The sequence below is a fragment of the Narcine bancroftii genome, chromosome 3 (assembly GCF_036971445.1).
Source record: "Narcine bancroftii isolate sNarBan1 chromosome 3, sNarBan1.hap1, whole genome shotgun sequence".
In the NCBI taxonomy this organism is placed as follows: domain Eukaryota; kingdom Metazoa; phylum Chordata; class Chondrichthyes; order Torpediniformes; family Narcinidae; genus Narcine; species Narcine bancroftii.
The window spans coordinates 12,699,618-12,719,340 of NC_091471.1; the positions used below are offsets into that span (position 1 = coordinate 12,699,618).

At 43.5% G+C, this 19,723-nt stretch overlaps 1 protein-coding gene across 1 annotated transcript in view; it reads right to left on the bottom strand.

Annotated features, from left to right (window-relative positions):
* The window catches only part of LOC138756974 (dedicator of cytokinesis protein 2-like), a 1,510,503-nt gene that overhangs the window by 980,620 nt on the left and 510,160 nt on the right, over positions 1-19,723 (bottom strand). The window contains 2 exon segments of the mRNA XM_069923500.1: positions 8,034-8,168; positions 14,028-14,128. Of these exon segments, the coding sequence (XP_069779601.1) occupies positions 8,034-8,168; positions 14,028-14,128 (236 nt within the window).

Below are 19,723 nucleotides of genomic sequence, written 5' to 3' on the forward strand. Positions count from 1 at the left end.
AGGAGAGGGGGAAGGGGAAGGGAAGGAGTAAGGGCAAGGGTAAGGGAGAGGAGGAGGTATAGGGGAGAGGGGAAGGGGAAAGGAAAGGGTGAAGGGGAAGGAGTAAGGGAGAGGAAAAGGGAGAGGGGAAGGGTAAGGGAGAGGGGGAGGTGTAGGGAAGAAGGGAAGGGGAAAGGGAAGAGAAGGGGTAAGGGAGAGGGGAAGGGTTAAAAAAGAGGGTAAGGGTAAGGGAGAGGGGGAAGGGAGAGGGAAGTGAAGGGGAAAGGGAGAAGGGCGAGGGTAAGGGAGAGGGGTAGGGGAGAGGGGAAGGTTAAGGGAGAGAGGGAGGTGTAGGGGAGAGGGCAAGGGGAAAGAAAGGAGAGGGGGAAGGGGAAGGGAAGGAGTAAAGGCGAGGGTAAGGGAGAGGGGAAGGGTAAGGGAGAAGGGGAGGTATAGGGGAGAGGGGAAGTATAGGGGAGAGGGGAAAGGGAAAGGAAACGGTGAAGGTGAAGGAGTAAGGGAGAGGAAAAGGGAGAGGGGAAGGGTAAGGGAGAGGGGGAGGTGTAGGGAAGAAGGGAAGGGGCAAGGGAAGAGAAGGGGTAAGGGAGAGGGGTAGGGTAAAAAGAGGGTAAGGGTAAGGGAGAGGGGGAAGGGAGAGGGAAGTGAAGAGGGAAGGGAGAAGGGTGAGGGTAAGGGAGAGGGGTAGGGGAGAGGGGAAGGTTAGGGGAGAGAGGGAGGTGTAGGGGAGAGGGCAAGGGGAAAGAAAGGAGAGCGGAAGGGGAAGGGAAGGAGTAAGGATGAGGGTAAGGGAGAGGAGGAGGTATAGGGGAGAGGGGAAGGGGAAAGGGAAAGGAAAGGGTGAAGGGGAATGAGTAAGGGAGAGGAAAAGGGAGAGGGGAAGGGTAAGAGAGAGGGGGAGGTGTAGGGAAGAAGGGAAGGGGAAAGGGAAGAGAAGGGGTAAGGGAGAGGGGAAGGGTAAAAAAGAGGGTAAGCATAAGGGAGAGGGGGAAGGGAGAGGGAAGTGAAGGGGAAAGGGAGAAGGGCGAGGGTAAGGGAGAGGGGTAGGGGAGAGGGGAAGGGTAAGGGAGAAGGGGAGGTATAGGGGAGAGGGGAAAGGGAAAGGAAAGGGTGAAGGGGAAGGAGTAAGGGAGAGGAAAAGGGAGAGGGGAAGGGTAACGGAGAGGGGGTGGTGTAGGGAAGAAGGGAAGGGGAAAGGGAAGGGAAGGGGTAAGGGATGAATGAATATTTGATTTAGATAAATAAAGTGATTAAGTTTGTAAATTTTAATGTTAATGGACTAAATGGAACAATAAAAAGAAAGAGGGTGTTCACATATATTAAGAATTGGGAGTGGATATAACTTTTCTTTTAACCGAAAAAGAGCATTTGAAATTAAAGAGATTGGGTAGGATATGTAATGTCATCTTTGTTTAACTCTAAAGCAAGAGGAGCAGCAATTTTGATTGAAAAGAATCTTCCGATTAAGGTCCAGAATATTGTTACAGACCCTGCAATTAGATAACGCAATGACACCTTGTCAGATATTTTCAGAGAACGTAGAGATTTTTGAATCTGTATGCTCCAAAAATTGATGATGAGAAATTTATTCAGGATACCTTTTATTTTAAATCTAGCAGAGGCACATGAAAATATTTTAATAGGAGGAGATTTCAATGTTGTTTAGATCATTGTTGGAAAGGTTTACTTGAATAACGGCAAGAACAAAAGCTGCTAAAGCTACAGTGGGATTCAAGAGAGATTTAAATTTAATTGATATATTGAGAAGAATTCACCCTAGTGAGAAAGATTATTCATTTTATTCTAGTAGGTGTGGTGAACTGCTGTGTCCCTGATTACCTGGTTCAACCCTGTCCCATGACCCCTCTCTCTTTTGACCATGTGTAAGGCCTCTAACACCTTGACCCTTCCCCAGAAAGCCTGGGTCACACACCTTGTCCATTGTGAATGAAAGCCTGTAGACTGTGACTTAGACTCAGCTTCTCAAGTTATTTATTGCGCGACAATTTTATTCACAATGTTTCGTTTTCATTGCTAATAATGGACCAACTCCTGAAACCCGACAAGCTGGAGATCAACCCTCAGTAGCCTGATACCTCAGACAGCTTTGAGCTCTGGCCACGTTGTTTTGAGGTCTTCCTCCAAAGCACAGCCCACACTGTGGCCACCGACACAAACAGGTTGTATCTGCTCTTATCCTGGGTCAAACCCCGAATGTTTCCAATGATCAGGGATGCCACATATATGTCGAAGCAATAGATATACTTAAGGAGCAATGCAGAGAGAAAGTTAACGAAGTATACACCAGGCACATGGTGGCCACCCACGGACAGTGACCGGGTCCTCCAGGTCCTGTGGGGACTCACATGGGCATGCAACTTCCAGGCAATATCGGCTGCCAAAAATACAGAAGACATGATCCTGGACACCCATGTTTCAGGCGTTAGGCCTGACTACATGAGCTAGAGGTTACTCAAGCAGAGTAAGTTAGACTTAAACGGGGCGATCAATCTTGCAAAGTCACTGGAGATCACCCTTTACCACGCGGAAGCACACTCTGTGAATTGGCCTAAATTGGCACCATCCTGGAATGTGGTCTACAGGCCACCACGCCAGATTAATAAGCCATTGTCTCCCAGGAGCACTCAAAGTGCTACTTCTGCGGCCGGGCAAAACACCCCCGAAAATGATGCCCAGCGAGAGACACAACTTGATCCAAGTGCAGGATGGAGGGTCACTACGCAAGAGTATGTTGATAACAGCCCTCCAGCCTCAGTGCTGCCGCCTGTGTGGCATGGCAGCCGCCATCTTCCAGAGATGACCACGCTGTAACATGGGTGCCACCATCATGCTCCTTGATGGAGACTTAGCGTGGGTCGGACCATGGACCATCCCTGGCCTCAGTAGTGCTGGACCAGAACAGCCCTCACCAATTTTCCCGCTCCATGATGGCCATCTCCATCAATGACCTTTCTTGATAGCGGGAACACCGAGAGCTTTATTCATCCAGACATGGTTGAATGTTACTCCATTGAGGCAAAACCAGTTGCCTACAAAATCACCCTAGCCTCAAAGTCTCACTCTGCCCAAATCCACAGCTACACTACGGTGACATTGACCATGCGGGGAATGACATATAGACTTTAAGCTCCTCATTATGTCGCAGCTCTGCGCACTGGTACTGTTGGGGCTAGATTTCCAGTGCCACTTAAAGAGTGTCACTATGCAATATGACAGCCTTCTCCCCCACCTCACAGTCGGCAACCTGCAGTTCCTTAACCCACCTCTCTGTTCCCCCACTCCCCCAACTGCTGGCCCAACTGACGTGCAGTCTCTCTATCCTCCGCATCAATCCCCTCCAATGTTCGCCAACCTCACCCGCAACTGTAAGAACAGGTGATACAGTGAGGAGGTCAGGGTGTTTATAAAGGTTGAGGAACGATGACTCCTGGGCGAGGGGATTATCGAGGCCAGCACCAGCCCCTGGAGAGCTCAGGATAGTGGTGGTCAAGGGCAGGGGTAAACGCAGACTGATGATCGACTATAGTCAAATCATTAATCGCTGCATGCAGCAGGATGCTTACCCCTCCCTCGCATCAAGCATATGGTTAATCAAATCGCCCAGTATCGTGTGTTCTCCATGATAGACCTGAAATCTGCCTACCACCAAGCCCCCATCTGCCCTGAGGATCGCCAGTACACAGCTTTCGAGCCAGATGGCCACTTCTACCACTTCCTCAGAGTCCCCTTCGGTGTCACCAAAAGTGTTTCCCGTCTTCCAACAAGAGATGGACTGGATGGTAGACCGAAACAACCTGCAAGCCACCTTTCCATATCTGGATAATGCCATGATCTGTGGTCACGGCTTGCAAGACCATGCCACGAACTTCCAGAAATTCCTCACCACTGCCAAGTGCCTGAATCTGACCTACAATAAAGGTAAATGTGTTTTCCACACTACCTGACTGGAGATCCTTGGCTGCATCATGGAGAATGGGGCCCCGACCACATGCAACCTCTGCTAGATCTTCCCCTTGCCCAAAGCCTCAAGGCCCTGAAAAGGTGCCTGGTGTTCTTTTCTTATTACGCCCAGTGGTTCCCAAATTATGTGGATGAAGTCCGCTCCTTTATCAGGACCACTTCCTTCCCCCTTACAAATGAATCATGGGCAGCCTTTGCCACATAAAGGAGGTCATCATGAAAGCTGCATCCTATGTGGTGGATGAATCTGCCCCCGTCCAGGTGGAGAGCAAATCATCCGATTTTGCCCTGGCAATCAGGTAGGCTGTCCCATTGCCTTTTTCTCCTGCACCCTCCAGGGACCTGAAGTCCGACACTCCTCTGTAGAGAAGGAGGCTCAGGTGATAGTTGACCCAGTATAGCACTGCAGGCACTACCTGGCCGGCAGATGTTTTACCCTGCTCATGAACCAATGGGCCATGGCATTCATGTTCAGGGTAAGATAAAGATCAAATTTTGAGGTGGGAGATCGAGTTCTTCACCTACAATTATGACATCCTGTACCAGATGGGAAAACTCAATGATCCCTCAGATGCCCTGTCATGAGGAACATTTGCCAGCGCACAGGTGGATCATCTCAAAGCCCTCCACACCTCCCTGGTGCCATGAGATTTTTTCACTTTATCAAATCTCAGAATCTTCTGTACTCCACTGGGGATGTCAGAGACATGCCCAGCGACTCCAATGTCTGTGCAAAGGGCAAGCCGTACTTCTATCAACCAGGCAGGGTGCACCTGATAAGAGCCATACACCCTTTTGAGTGTCTGAGCATGGACTTCAAGGGCCCTCTTCCCTTCACCAACCACAATACATACCTCCTCAAGATTATTGACGAGTATTTGCGGTTCCCCTTTGCCATCCCCTGCCCTGACATGACCACTAACACAGTAATTGGGGTCCTGCGCAACCCTGCTCCGGTACCCATCATACACCCACAGAGACTGGGGTTCCTCATTCATGAGCAATGAACTGCACCTCTCATTCCACGGAATCTCAATATGTACCGTCACACCCTCACCCCACCCCAGTCACACCGGCCGAGCCATCACATACCAACAGGACGACAGAGCGCTGGAGGTCCAGGATGAGACAGTGGTCCCGGCAGCAACCCAACAACCAGTGCTCCGCTGGTCAGTGCGGAAGATCAAGCCACCAGACTGGTTTTAACTGTAAGACTTTGTGCCTCACATCACCCCGCCAGGCAATTAAAAAAATCAAGGGGTGAATGTGGTGAAATGCTGTATTCCTGATTACCTGGCTCCACCCCATCCTGTGACTGTACCTGTGGCCCCTCCCTCTTTTGATCATATATAAAGCCTCTGACACCTTGACCCTTCCCTTGAAATCCCAGATCACGGCACAGGATGAGGTCTCTGTCATTGTGAATAAAAGCCTGTAGATCTGTGACTCAGTCTCAGCCTGTCGGGTTATTTACTGCGCGTCAGTAGGTTTGACTCTTTTACAATTGATCTATTTTTGGTTTCGGCTCAAATACAAACTATTTGAACCAGATTTTAAGCTGAGGATTTTATCTGTTAATAACCATGGAAATGCCTGATAAGGAGAAGTCGATATATAGATGGAGATTAAATTCTTTATTGTTGAAAAGGAAAGATTTTTGTGATTTTGTTCTAAACCATATTAGGATATTTGGTGATACAAACTTGAATTCAATGATTGATTAATTTATTATATGAGACCCTTCAAAGCAATGGTTCTCAACCTTTTTCTTTCCACTCACATACCGCTTTAAGTGTTCCCTATGCCATGGGTGTTCTGTGATTAGTAAAGAATTGCTTAAGTTGGTATGTGAGTGGGAAGGGAAGGTTGAGAATCACTGCTCTAGACCCCATTGTGTCTGAAATATTTGGCTTGAGAAAAATTGTAATTGGTCCATTTCCTTTGGTGTTATGAAACCCTGCACATAATGAGTCAATTTGGTATGATTAAAATAGTGGTTTTCATACTTTTTTTTTCCACCCATGTACCACATTAAGCAATCCCTTATTAATCAGAGAGCACCAATGGCAAAGAAAATACTTGAAGAGGTATGTGAGTGGAAAGAAAAAGGTTGAGAACCACTGCTTTAAAGGCATATTTATGAGGGGCAAATAATGTTTTACATCTGAAGTTAAAAAGGATTATATAAGAGCAGTAGTTCAATTAGAAAAAGAAATTACAGTTTTGGAAAATGTCCTTCAAAAGTATTTTTCTGAAGATAAATGCAGACAATTGATTAATTAAAAAGTTTCAGTATAATACATCACAAACTTATAGGACTGAGAACATTATTATTTGCATGAAGGAAAGGTATTATGAATTAGGCGATAGATCACACAAAGTACTAGCATGGCAATTGAAAGTAGAACAAACCTCGGGAATAAGTAATACAATCAAAAAAGATTCTAATACAATTACTTATAAACCTCAAGAAATAAATGAATCTTTTAGAAATGTTTACATGAAATAATATACTTTGGAATCTTTAGGAGATGAAGCTGAAATAAATGATTATTTATCACAGATAATATTGCCTTGGTTAAATTTGGAAGAACAAACTGAACATGACTCTCCATTTACTGAGACAGAAATAAGAGAAGCAATGAGCTCTCTACAAAGTAATAAATCTCAAGGAGAAGATAGTTTTCCATCTAAATTTTATAAAGAATTTAAGGGTGGACTAATTCCTATATTAATGCAAGAACTGGATCAAGCTTCTCCTCTCCCAAAATTATTCTTGATTGTAATAATTACTGCGCTTCCTCAAAAAGATAGAGACCCTTAAAACCCTGATCTTATCGACCTGTTTCCTTATTAAATGTGGATTATAAAATAGTAACAGAAGTTTTGGGAAATAGAATGAATAATTTGCTACCTAAATGAATTAATATGGATCAGAACGGGTTTGCTTAAAAAAAAGGTAATCTTCATAAAATGTAGTTTGACTGCTTGGCTTAATTAATCTAGTGCAAAAAAAAAGAGGTGATCTGAGAGTTGCAGTGGCTTTAGACACAGAAAAGGCATTTGATATATTCGAATGGGTTTAAGTTAACGAGATCAAGTAGACATGGTTGTCCTTTGTCACCAGCTTTATTTGTTTCAGCCATAGAAGCACTTGCCCAGATGATTTGTTCTGATTTCCAAATTAAGGGCTTGAGGGTGGGTCAGGATGATCATAAAATTAGATAATTTGCAGACGATGTTTTAATATATTTGGCTGACCCTGCGTCACCTTTACAAAAATTGTATGCTCAATTGAAAGAATATGGAAAAGTTTCGAGTTAAAAAAATAAATTGGAATAAAAGTGAAATTATACCTTTGACAGCAGGTAATTATATTCAGTGCCAGAGGGATACACAGCTTAAATGGCCAAAGAAAGTATTAAATATTTAGGAATACGTACGGATAATAATTTGAAGAATTTATATAAATTGAAGTATTTTACTTAAAGAATCCCAAGTGTGGCATTCTGAACTTCAAAGTTGTATTCCTTTAGGGAAAAAAAATTACTTATAAATTAGGAAATAAATACTCTTATGTTTTTACAAATTTGGTGCCCGTATACTCAAATAATGGGATTAAATTTGTAACGATATCCCTTGAACCCCTCTCGCCCTGCGGATTTCCGCTCTGAATGTTAATAACGGAACTGATGAGATGCACTGCACGACATCGCTCTGCCGTCCAAGATTCTTTTTTTTACAATCTCTTTCTTTCTTCTTGTCTTTTTATACCTATAAAAAGTTTTACTTTTTAAAATTTGCATATTGATTTTTTTTTGGGGGGGTAAGGGGAGGTTGGATGGGAGGGAGGGGTCATAGGGTGGGGTGAAAACCATCAATCTTTTTTTAAATATATGGACTACTATATAATAATTGTAGTTATTGCATATATGGAATATTAAATATTAAAAAATAGATGATCTAACAGATCAAGGAAGTGGTCAAAAAACATTCCGGAATCGCAATACTGCATCGATGTTATCAGCTGCTGGTGAAGCAGTGGAAGCACTTACTGCGAATAGAGGCATCTTGAACGGACTATGAACTTGAAGATGTATTCCAATGCTCTAAACGCTCGTTTCAGTGGCTCGCAGTCTAAGCCTCGGCTTGCAGTATCCAGGTATTCAGTCAGCACAGACAATAACTTCCTACGATGAGAACAGGTTCCAAGGTAAGTCAAAGCAGAGACTTAATCGACATGGAGCAGTCTCCTGCAATTTTTATCATTGGCATTCTACCCACCCCTCCCCCCCAACCCACAACTCCCAAAGGCCCAGTGACGATCCAGGTTGACAGGGTGGTGAAGAAGGCATTGCTTTCATTGGGTGGGGGGATAGGCTCAAATATTCGACAGCAGCACAAGGTGTTGGTGAGAGCTCACTTGGAGTAATGTGTGTCTACCAGATGACAGACCCAGGCCCAAAACATTGGGTGCTCTTTATTTCCTATGCATGTTGCATGACTTGCTGAATTTCTCCAGCGTGTGTGTGTGTGTGTGTGTGTGTGTGTGTGTGTGTGTGTGTGTGTGTGTGTGTGTGTGTGTGTGTGGGTGTGTGGGTGTGTGTGTGTGTTGTAATACTGTGTGAAGTTCCAGTTGCCCAGCTATAGGAAGGATTCCAATAAGTTGTAAGGATGCAGAGGAGATTAACCAGGATGTTGCCGGGGCTGGAGGGCTGGAGTTCAAGGGAGAGGTCTCTATTCCCTGGAGTTTTGGAGTTTCTTAAAAATGATGAAGGGCATAGTTAAGGGGAATGCTCTCAGTCTTTTCCCGGGGTAGATGATTTTAGAACTTAGACGGGTAAGGTTTAAAACAGTGGATATCAACCTTTCTCTTTCCACTCACATCCCACTTTAAGTATTCCCTATGCCATGGGTGCTCCGTGATGAGTAAGGGATTGTTTAAGGTGATATGTGGGTGGAAAGAAAAAGTTTGAAAACCACTGTTTTAATTATCCCTAATTGACTCGTTATGTGCACGGTTTCATAACTCCAAAGGAAATGGGCCAATGACAATTCTTCTCAAGCCAAATATATCAGTAACAATTGGGTCTAGAGCAGTGATTTTCAACCTTCCCTTCCCACTCCCAACCCACCTTAAGCAATCCCTTACTAATCACAGAGCACCGATGGCACAGGGATTACATAAAGTGGGATGTGAGTGGAAAGAAAAAGGTTGAGAAACATTGGTTTAAAGTGAGAGGCAAGAGATTTAAGAAGGACCTGAGTAGCAAATTTCCCACTTCCTATCAGGATAGATTTGCCAGAGGAAACTGTAGAAGAGGGTGCAACTACAACATTCAAAAGACGTGGGCAGATTTACGGATAAGAAGGGTTCAGAAAGACATGGACCAAATAGGGCCAAATGGGATGGAATGTCAACCTTGTAACTCCAGTCCTGGTAACATCCTGGTGAATCTCTTCTGCATTCTTTCCAGATTAATCAGTTCCTTCCTATTGCTGAATGACTAGAACTGCATGCTGTATTACAACACATACTATGAAGAAAGCACATCAGTGTCTCTAGTTTGTAGAGGTTTGGTGTGACTGTTGAAACCCTGGCAAATTTCTACAGAGGAATGGTGGAAAGCGTGCTGACCAGCTGCATCCCGGGCTTATATGGGGACACCAACAGCCCTGATCGCAAAGCCCCGCAAAAGGTAGTGGATAAAGCCCAGGACATCACCCAGTAAAACTGTCCCCACCATCGAGAACATCTACAGGGAACGCTGTGGTCGGAGATCAGCATCAGGCATCAAAGATCCACACCATCCATTGTATGTTGTCGCTGCTACCGTCAGGAAAGAGGTAGAGGTGACACAAGACTCACACCACCAGGTTCAGGAACAGTTGCTACCCCTTCACCATCAGACTCCTCATCAGCAAATTCAGAGACTCATTTAACCATATAACCACAGCACAGAACAGGTCTGTTCGGCCCTACTAGTCCATGCCGTAACAAATCCCCACCCTCCTAGTCCCACTGACCAGCACCTGGTCCATACCCCTCCAGTCCTCTCCTCTCCATGTAACGATCCAGTCTTTCCTTAAATGTAACCAATGATCCCGCCTCGACCACGTCTGCCGGAAGCTCATTCCACATCCCTACCACCCTTTGCGTAAAGAAATTTCCCCTCGTGTTCCCCTTATAATTTTCCCCCTTCAATCTTAAACCATGTCCTCTAGTTTGAATCTCCCCCAATCTTAATTGAAAAAGCCTATCCACATTTACTCTGTCTGTCCCTTTTAAAATCTTAAACACCTCGATCAAGTCCCCTTTCAATCTTCTACGCTCCAGAGAAAAAAGCCCCAGTCTGCACAACCTTTCCCTGGAACTCAAACCTTGAAATCCTGTCAACATTCTCGTGAACCTTCTCTGCACTCTCTCTATTTTGTTTATATCTTTCCTATAATTTGGTGACCAAAACTGTACACAGTACTCCAAATTTGGCCTCACCAATGCCTTGTACAATTTCATCATAACCTCCCTACTCTTGAATTCAATACTCCGATTTATGAAGGCCAACATTCCAAATGCCTTCTTCACCACACCATCTACCTGAGTATCAGCCTTGAGGGTACTATTTACCACAACTCCTAAATCCCTTTGTTGCTCTGCACACCTCAATAGCCGACCATTTAATGCATATGAGCATTTTGCCCTTCATTGTATTTTTTTCCTCCCCTCTGTATTGCACAGTCAGTTGTTTACCTTTATTTATTTACATGTGTACATTGTGCACAGTTTTTTTTCACTACTAATAAGTGGTCATTCTCCCATGCCTGCAGAAAAAATAATCGCAGGTTGTAGGTCATGTATACACTCTGACAATAAATCTGACATCTGAAATCTGGACGTCACAGATGAGTTGGGCTGAAGGGCCTGTTCTGTGCCGTTTGACTCTAGAATTCTTGCTCTATAACTGCATCTGATAGCCTGAATATACCTGGGATTGTCTGATCTCAGAAGCTAAGCCAGCTCAGGCCTGGTCAGTACTTGGAGGGGAGACCGCCTAGGAAGACCAGGTGCTGTAGGTCGCTGTCTGGAGCGCTGGACAAAGTGGCGACTGTGTCTGCCTTAAGGTAGACAAATGTTAAAGAAATCCATGTATGTTACATTCTAAAAGTGGCATTACATGACAATCATGGAGCCTTGAGCAAAAAAAAAAGCTAATTTCTCAAGTATGGACTTTTCCTCCAAGCTGCCACGTGTGCAAGCTGATTGTTTCGATGCACAAATGTCAATCTGGGAGTGAATCCCCGAATATTAACTCATTTATGTGACTCAGGAGCAGGGATAATAAGAATTTGAGGCTTGAGGATGCAGTGCAGAGACATACCCCAGACATAGCATGGTGTAGCAGCAAGGGAATCAAGAGACGGGGCTGAAAATAGCACTGAGGTGCAGATCATCCACGAACATAATAACTAGCAGGAGAGGCTTCGTTGATGCTCATGCAACTATTTTTTACATTTTCATGTTTGATAAATACAGGTTGGCTTTGGTTTCTCAGAGCTATGGTGATCATTGAGTTGTTACCTCTCAAACAAGATCACCAAAATGGATTATCAGGTCATTGTCACGCTGTGGGTCATGCTGTGTATTTGGCAACTGAATATCATACAGTATAGCAGTGGGCACATTATCTAAGTGCTCCATTATCTATAAAGCACTTTGAAACATTAAATAGCTATTAAATGGCTACCCTATCTATGTCCTTCATACTTTTTTTATAAACCTCTATCAGGTTTAAGCTTTAAATTTAAATGTATATGCCAAAGTCAGGACTAGGTGTTCTAAGATGTCGGATAGACAACTATTTGGAAAGATAGGGACTAATTAGGGAAAGCCAACATGACTTTGCGCATAGTAAGTTGTGTTTAACAAATCCTGCAGAGTTTTTCGAGGAGTTTACCAGAAAGGGTTGATGAAGGAAAGGCCGCAGATGTTGTCTATATGGATTTTATTAAGGACTTTGACAAGGTCCCACTTGGGAGGTTAGTCAGGAAGGTTCAGTCGCTCAACGTTCATGGCGATGTAAGTAACTGGTTTCGACATTGGCTATACTCGAAGAGACAGAGGGTGGTAGTCGATCATTGCCTCTCCGTCTGGCGGCCTGTGACTCGTGGTGCGCCTCAAGGATCGGTGCTCGCTCCATTCTCATTTATCATCTATATCAATAACTGGAAGATAATGTAGTAAATTGGATCAGCATGCTTGCAGGTGACACAAAGATTGGAGGTGCAGTGAACAGTGAGAAAGGATTTCAAAACTTCCAGATCTGGACCAACTGGAAAAATGGGACAAAATAGCAGATGGGATTGAATCCAGACAAGTGTGAGGTGATGCATTTTGGAAGGAAGGACATGCACAGTAAACGGTAGGTCACTGAGGAGTGCGGTAAACAGAGGGATGTGGGAATACAGATACATAATTCCATAAAAGAAGCACCACAGGTAGATAGAGTTGTGCAGAGAGCTTTTGGCACATTGACCTTCATTAATCAAAGATTTGAGTATAGAAGCTAGCATGTTCTATTGTACCCATCTCAACCTCATCGAGGGAGCACTTTCACTGGAAGGACTTCATTGTTCAAAAAAGTGGCCATTGTCAAGTGCAAAGAGAGAGGGGCAAGTATTGACTGCACCAAAAAGAGGCCCTTCAGCCCTTCTAGTCTATGCAAAACTATTATTCTGTCTAATCCAACTGACCTCCATTCCCCTCCTATCCATGTACCTGTCCAAATTTTTTCTTAAATGTGAAAATTGCGCTTGCATTCACAACTTCAGTTGGCAGCTCATCCCATACTCCCACTCTGCACTGTATGAAGATGTACCCCTTCATGTTCCCTCAAAACCTTTTCCCTTTCACCCTTAACCCATGTCCTCTGGTTTGTATCACACCTAACCTCAGTTGAACAATCATACTTGCATTTACTCTATCTGCAGTAAACCGCTCATAATTTTAAATACCTCTATCAAATCTCCCCTCATTCTTCTATGCTCGAGGGAATAAAGTCCTAACCTGTTTAATCTTTCCTGTAACTCATTTCCTGAAGTTTGGGCAACATCCTAGTAAATCTTCTCTGCACTCTTACAATCTTATTGATATCTTTCCTGCAGTTAGGTGACCAAAATTTATTTAATTTTTTTTGACATTCAGCACGGTAAACAGGCCATTTTGGCCCATGAGTCCGTACTGGCCAATTTATACCAATTAACCTACACCCACGGTTCATTTCAAACAGTGGGAGGAAATCAGATTCCCCGGGGAAAACCCACATAGACACGGGGAGAATGTACAAACTTCTTACAGACAGCCCCAATCCCAATCGCTCACACTGTAAAGGCATTGCGCTAACTCCTACTTCAACTTTCCAGCCCCCATAACTTCACATAATACTCCAAATTTGGTCTCACCAATGTCTTCTAGAACTTCACAATAACATCCCAACTCATTTACTAAATACTTTGATTTATGAAGGCCAATATGCCAAAAGCTCTCTTTACAACCCTATCTCCCTGTGACAACATTTTCAGGGAATTATGTATCTGTATTCCCAGATCCCTCTGTTCTACCGCACACCTCAGTGCCCTACCATTTACCGTGTACGTCCTACCTTGGTTGGGAAATGCCTCAGTCCTCCCATTCTGACCAGAAGGTTCTGAGAGGTGGGGGGGGGGGGGGCTCAGGTTTATTAACGCATCCCTAGCATGCGCTGGTAGGTTAATTAAATGCTGTAAATCGCCCCTCGGTGGAAGTATGTGAGGAAGAGAATCTGGGAGGAGCAAATTAATGGTTTGGTGAAGGAATGGAACTGATGAGATTTCTCTGAGCGCTGAAATAAATCCGACAGACCATACTTTCTACAAAAATATATGAATAGAAAAGATGTTAATTATTCTGAGTGCAATGCAGATTTATGTTCAGATGTCAGAAATCCAAGTCAACTCATTGACAAACTTCAACTTGCTTTGAATGAACATGCAATACTCTTTGCCAGACGTACTTGTAAGCCAAGGTGGCACTGAAGTGTTGTCGAATGTAAGCTTCCAGGACAGCGTTGAAGTGATGGAACTTCCGGTCTGCAATCAGCCCAATCAGGAAAACCTGTAACCAGAGCGAGATGAAATGGTGTCAGTACCTTGAGCTCCAACTCTTCCCCAACCTGATGCAGCTCTTCAGCAGTGCCTTCAGATACAAGGACAGTCTCTTTCTTGCTGTTATCATGGTCTTAAATGGACCTCTCATAAGTAAAAGATGGATTGCACTGTTTAACTGAAAGTTTTTCTCTTTAACATTATCACTCACACTTTTGTCTTCTGTAAACATAAACACACAGATTCAATTCCCCAATAATTCTTTCAGAATATTATCTGACTTTTTTTTACATGGAGCTAAACAAACTCATCTGCATCGAGTGCAATGCACAAATATGCTGGAGGTCAAGGTCACACAGCTTCCATAGGAAGTAAAGGGTAACCAATGTTTCGGGCCTGGGCCCATTCGTCAAAGTATAAGCAAAAGCAGGCAGGAGACTAATTAAAACAGAAAGAAATGGGGAAGGAGGAAGGAGGAAGGGGAGGAGCATAGGCTAAAAAGTGGGTGGTCATTGGGTAGATATAGGTGTAGAGGTAGAAGAGAAACTTTTAAAAGATGTAAAAGACAATGCCCTTACACTTTTGTAACTGTACGTGTCCCTCTGGCCAGCACGATATTTTGTACTTTTCTCCATCTCCCTGCACTTTTGACTGATTGCCACGTGACTCCCTACACTGTTGTCTCCATTCACAGAGCCATCTCCCCTCCCCTACTTCCTGGAGTGCCCTCCCTCACTTATCCACCTATTTCCTCCTGCCTGTGGAACAGTGCTCCTCCCCCTCACCATTTTGTTCAGGCTCCTGCCTGCATTTTGCTCAGACCTTGATGAAGGGCTCAAGCCTGAAAGGTTGATTATGTTTGCTCTATAAAGTGTGCTGTTTGACCCGTTGAATTTCTCCACCATTAATTTAATCATGATGTATGCAGACTTTTATGTTTTACTGCAATGTGGCCTTATTAATATGTTAATTTGTTATAATTGCATTACCTGCTACATGAGTCGACTTACTTGGATAGTATTACGTTTCTGCATTACTTGGGAGAAAATAACTTAGAGGTGCAAGATTCAAATAACAGAAGAGATCTTACTTACTGATGGCTTCCACCATCTCAGGCAACCATTCATGCTCACACATATACATATATATATGCCCCACAGTGGTGCACTACAGTTACTACAGTGAGAAGGGTGTATTCTTACCTGGTTACAAAATAGTTCACATTATCTTGACTATCAGCAAGCAAGCAAAATAAAGTTTTTTTTACAATTTTTCAGTACATGTCAAACAATTCAATTCAATTCTGTGCCCTGCACTTTAATTTATTGTAATACTATTTCCTATATTTTTGTTACACTTAAGTATGAGTTGACTTGCCTGGATAGCACACAAAACAAAGTTTTTCACTGCTTCTCCACACATGACAATAAAGAATTCAAATGGTGGAACAAAACTTAATGAACCTGGGTGCATCACACAGCATCTGTGTAAGAGCCAGTTTATGGTTAGCCCGATCTAAATCAGTCTCATCACAAGCTTCCAGCCTGGGACTAAATGATTGCACAGCCAGGCTGTGGTCTTTGATGTGATGGGATCAGCCTTACAGGCAAAGTTGTTGACTCCTCTTTTGTTATCCCATCACTGACCACCAGAGGCGTCAGTGGTGGAGTCCGAGGAAAGACAGAAGTGCAAAGGTTTAGATCAGGGATGGCCAAACATTTTTGGTTTTGGGGCACATACAGAAAAAAAATAAGGAATGACAGGCCAAATATTAAACGTGGCAGCTTTCAACCAGTTACACCGCAAGAAACACAAGGATTTTAGACCAGAAAAACCTTGTGCCATCGAAAATGCACTTCCTATTAAAATAACTATACAACATGACTGAACAGTTTATCTGTTGACATTACATTGGTTTATTGAAGTGCTCACATATTACAGCAGACATTTCTGTTGCTGTTAAATTTAATTTAAATGAATACAATAAAACCCTCCTTCAAATAGCAGTGCATAATAAAAAGCTGGGTCAAAATAAGAACAGGAGAAAAGATCAAGAAAGGGACAAGGCCGTCTCTAACATTCCTCCACAGCTCTCGGTGAATACAGTTCATGGTCCAAGTGTCCACCTAATGATTATGATGCAATATTGAAATCTGTAGATAGGCTATTATGGTTAATGAATTCCTTTGAAATCAATCAAACACACTTTCCCTTGGCTTCTGTGGAAAAAGTATTCATTTTCCCACCGTTACTGAAATTTTTGGCATTCACTTGCTATTTTCAAACTTTTCGGTTCCGCCATGTTTAATTAACTGAAGTCAAGAGTTTTTTTAAAACTGAGGTAAATGTGTTTTTTAACTGAAGTAAACGCTTTTTTTAAAAACTGAGGTACACGTTTTCGTTGATGAGTAACATTGCAACGGTTGTTCTAGTAGTTCTTCAAAATGGCAGTGACATCTACTGTTGAAACTAAGAAGTGCAATGTATATACAGTGCAATTTATTGTTAGAGAATATGTTGTAATTGTGATAGTACAAATTCTATCACCAATGTGTATATGTACATATGTACAGATGGTAGTGTAAGATGACTGATTGGCTGAGAGTGTAGCCACACCCACTGTCAGGTCCTAAAGGATTGCTCCTAGCCAGACCAGGTCATTCTGGACTGGTCGACCTACATGTGATATGCTCCAGTCTTTTAGTTAATAAAAGCCTTGGTTTGGATCAACAAGTCTTTCGTTCTTTTGATGCGCATTACAGTAATGGGTCCATATTCTGTTTTATTTTTAAATTTCACCCTGGGCCACTTAAAAATGGGCAACTGGCAGGAGTTGGCCCAGGAGCCGTAGTTTAACCATCCCTGGTTAGAGACTGCCTCGCCACCCTACATGGGCTGTGATGTCCAAACAGGCTTATTTTCATCCTTCAGCATTCCACTGGAACAGCTGGAATGTTGTGTGGATGAGAACGGGGTGGTGTGCCGAGGGAACATTTTATAGTGCCATGCATTCAAACTCTTGTCCATAAACTCAGCATGTGGACCAGGTTGGGGATGGGACTCCAGAGCAGAGCTGAGCGAGAACAAAATGGCATGAATTCGCAATGGTAATAGCACCGCTTCTGTCTCCTCTCTCCTCATTAATGCAGATGCAATCCATCTGGTTTCATCATCTTTGCAGCTTCGGAATCATTCTCCCCTTTCCAATTTAACCGATACATTTTTAAAACCTCACCTCCACCTAAAGACCGAGCAAATGTAATTGCTCACGAATGTTTGACACCACAACAATTACCACCTTTCAAAGCAATATGAATTATGCCTAGTCCTACACCTGCTTGTGAGTGGTGCAGAATACCACTCGGGAAGATTTATTTTGTTTGGTGATTCGAGAAGCGATGCTTTTAAATTAACGTAATGTTCTGCTCATACCTGAACAGTGAGCACTGCTAAGCTGACACAAGGCTTCTGCTTGCCTTGCTATCTAATTGTCTCCTGCCTTCTATCCCCTGGGCTCTTGAGGAAAGTTCATGAGGCGAGGCACCACAAAGAGAAGTATAATTAATTGAATGGAATTGCATTTACCAGACAGAAGCAAACCAAGCCGTTTGGGCCCAGATTAACATGACCTCCCCTCTAGTCTTAGTCAACTAATTTATCTCATTCAATTGCCTATCCATCTGCAGTAAAAAAAAACTCATAATCCGATACCCTCAGCACTTTTTGTCCATTGGATGTTATCTCATGAATACATAAACCCATAATTATTTCATTTTTATTCCCCATGTTACGCTCTAGTGCAGTGGTTTTCAAACTGCCCCCCAAACTCTATACAACTCATACACATTCATACATAATAATCACAGATATACATTCCTCTTCTCTTGGCCTCCGTTGGTCGTGACTGACCACGGGTATTGTGCCTCTGTAGTCACTAGACCCTTTCATGACAAGCCTCCACCTGGAGGCCACCTATAAGTACAGAGGTAAAAAATATAAACACCTTTCATGGAGTAGCCCTAAAAGCTCCCGCTGGCCACCCCTGCCCAGATGGACCCTGATCTGATGGCTCTCGCCGGCCCCCCTGCACTGAGGTGTTCATGGAGGGAGAGGGGTGAGTGGATGGGCATCTGCTGCATCCTCCCAGCACTCTGAGTTGACTTTTAAGGTTTTCATGTCACACTTGCAGAGGTCCTTGAAGCGAAGCCAGGCTAACCAAAAAAAAATTAAATAAAATTAAAACGAGATCCTAGGGAATCTCTACTGCACGCTTTCCCAAGAGAGTTACTTATTTTTCCAAGATTCAGGAAAAAAAAATGGATAGTCTGCTCCGTCTCTCCCCAAAGGACAAGGCCGCCATCACTGCACTCTTTATCTTATCCTAACTGCAGTTTGGAGGTGAGATGTGTGCACAGTACGGGTTTCACAGAACCCCGTATGATTAAAGACTCCTTCCCCTTGTACACAAATCCTGCAGTAGCAGAGCGACATTCTGTTACCCTTCCCAACTGCTTGCTGGTTTCATTTCAATGATTAATATATGGTACAGGAACATCTAGGGCCTCTTAAATCCAACACCTTTCAATCTCTTTGCACTTGAAAAATGTATCTTATTTTTAGCCAAAATTGATCACCATACATATTTCCACATTATGTTCTATCCATCATTTAGTCCATCCTCTTCACATCTCACACTGTCACCTACCTCTGTATCATCTGCAAATATAGATTTATTACAGAACGATGTTTCTCACCTAAGTCGTTGATCATGAACTGAGAGGACCAGAGTGATGATCCCTGTGGCACCTCACTGGTCAGAGCCTCTCAGCAGAGAGGCACCTCTTTCCCGCATCTCTTTCTTCTCGACAATCCTCAGCCCAGACCTGGATCTTGTGCCCAATCCTCTCTCACTCTACAGAAGCGGACCCACCGGCCTATCTCATCCTCCTGCTCTAGTCCCACTTCTCCTCGTGGGACATAGACCCCTCCAATCCCCTCCCATCTAGGTTTCTTCAAAGTATCTAATGCACCTGCCTCCACTTATTTGTCTTGCAGCTCATCCTATGTGCCCACGCTTCTCTGAGTGAAGGACAATATTTCCCTTGACCCTTCTAAATCCCACCACCTTACAGTTTTATACCCTCGCTTCACAGATTCTTCCATTCTGGGATAAAGACTCACTATTTACCTGATCCGCACCTTTCATGATTTGATCGACCTCAGTAAGATACCCTCTCAACCTGTGCTATGAGGAAACCATTGCAGGCTTTTTGGAACTCACTGGTTCACCTTTACTGACTCTGCCAATTAGAGCATAGAACATTACTGCACAATACAGACCCATGTATACCAACCAAAATAAAACTAAACCCGCCCTACTCCATAACTCTCTATTTTTCTTTCATCCCTGTCTCTGTATAGGAATCTCTTAAATTCCCCGAAAGTTTCAGCCTCCACCACTATCCCTGCCAAGGCATTCCAGGCACCCACAACTCTCTGTGTATAAAGTCTCCCCTAAATTTTCCTCTCCTCACTTTGTACATTTGAAACATTAAAATACAGCAACAGAGTTGTCAAAATGAATTTCCTTTTTGTAAATTCTCAG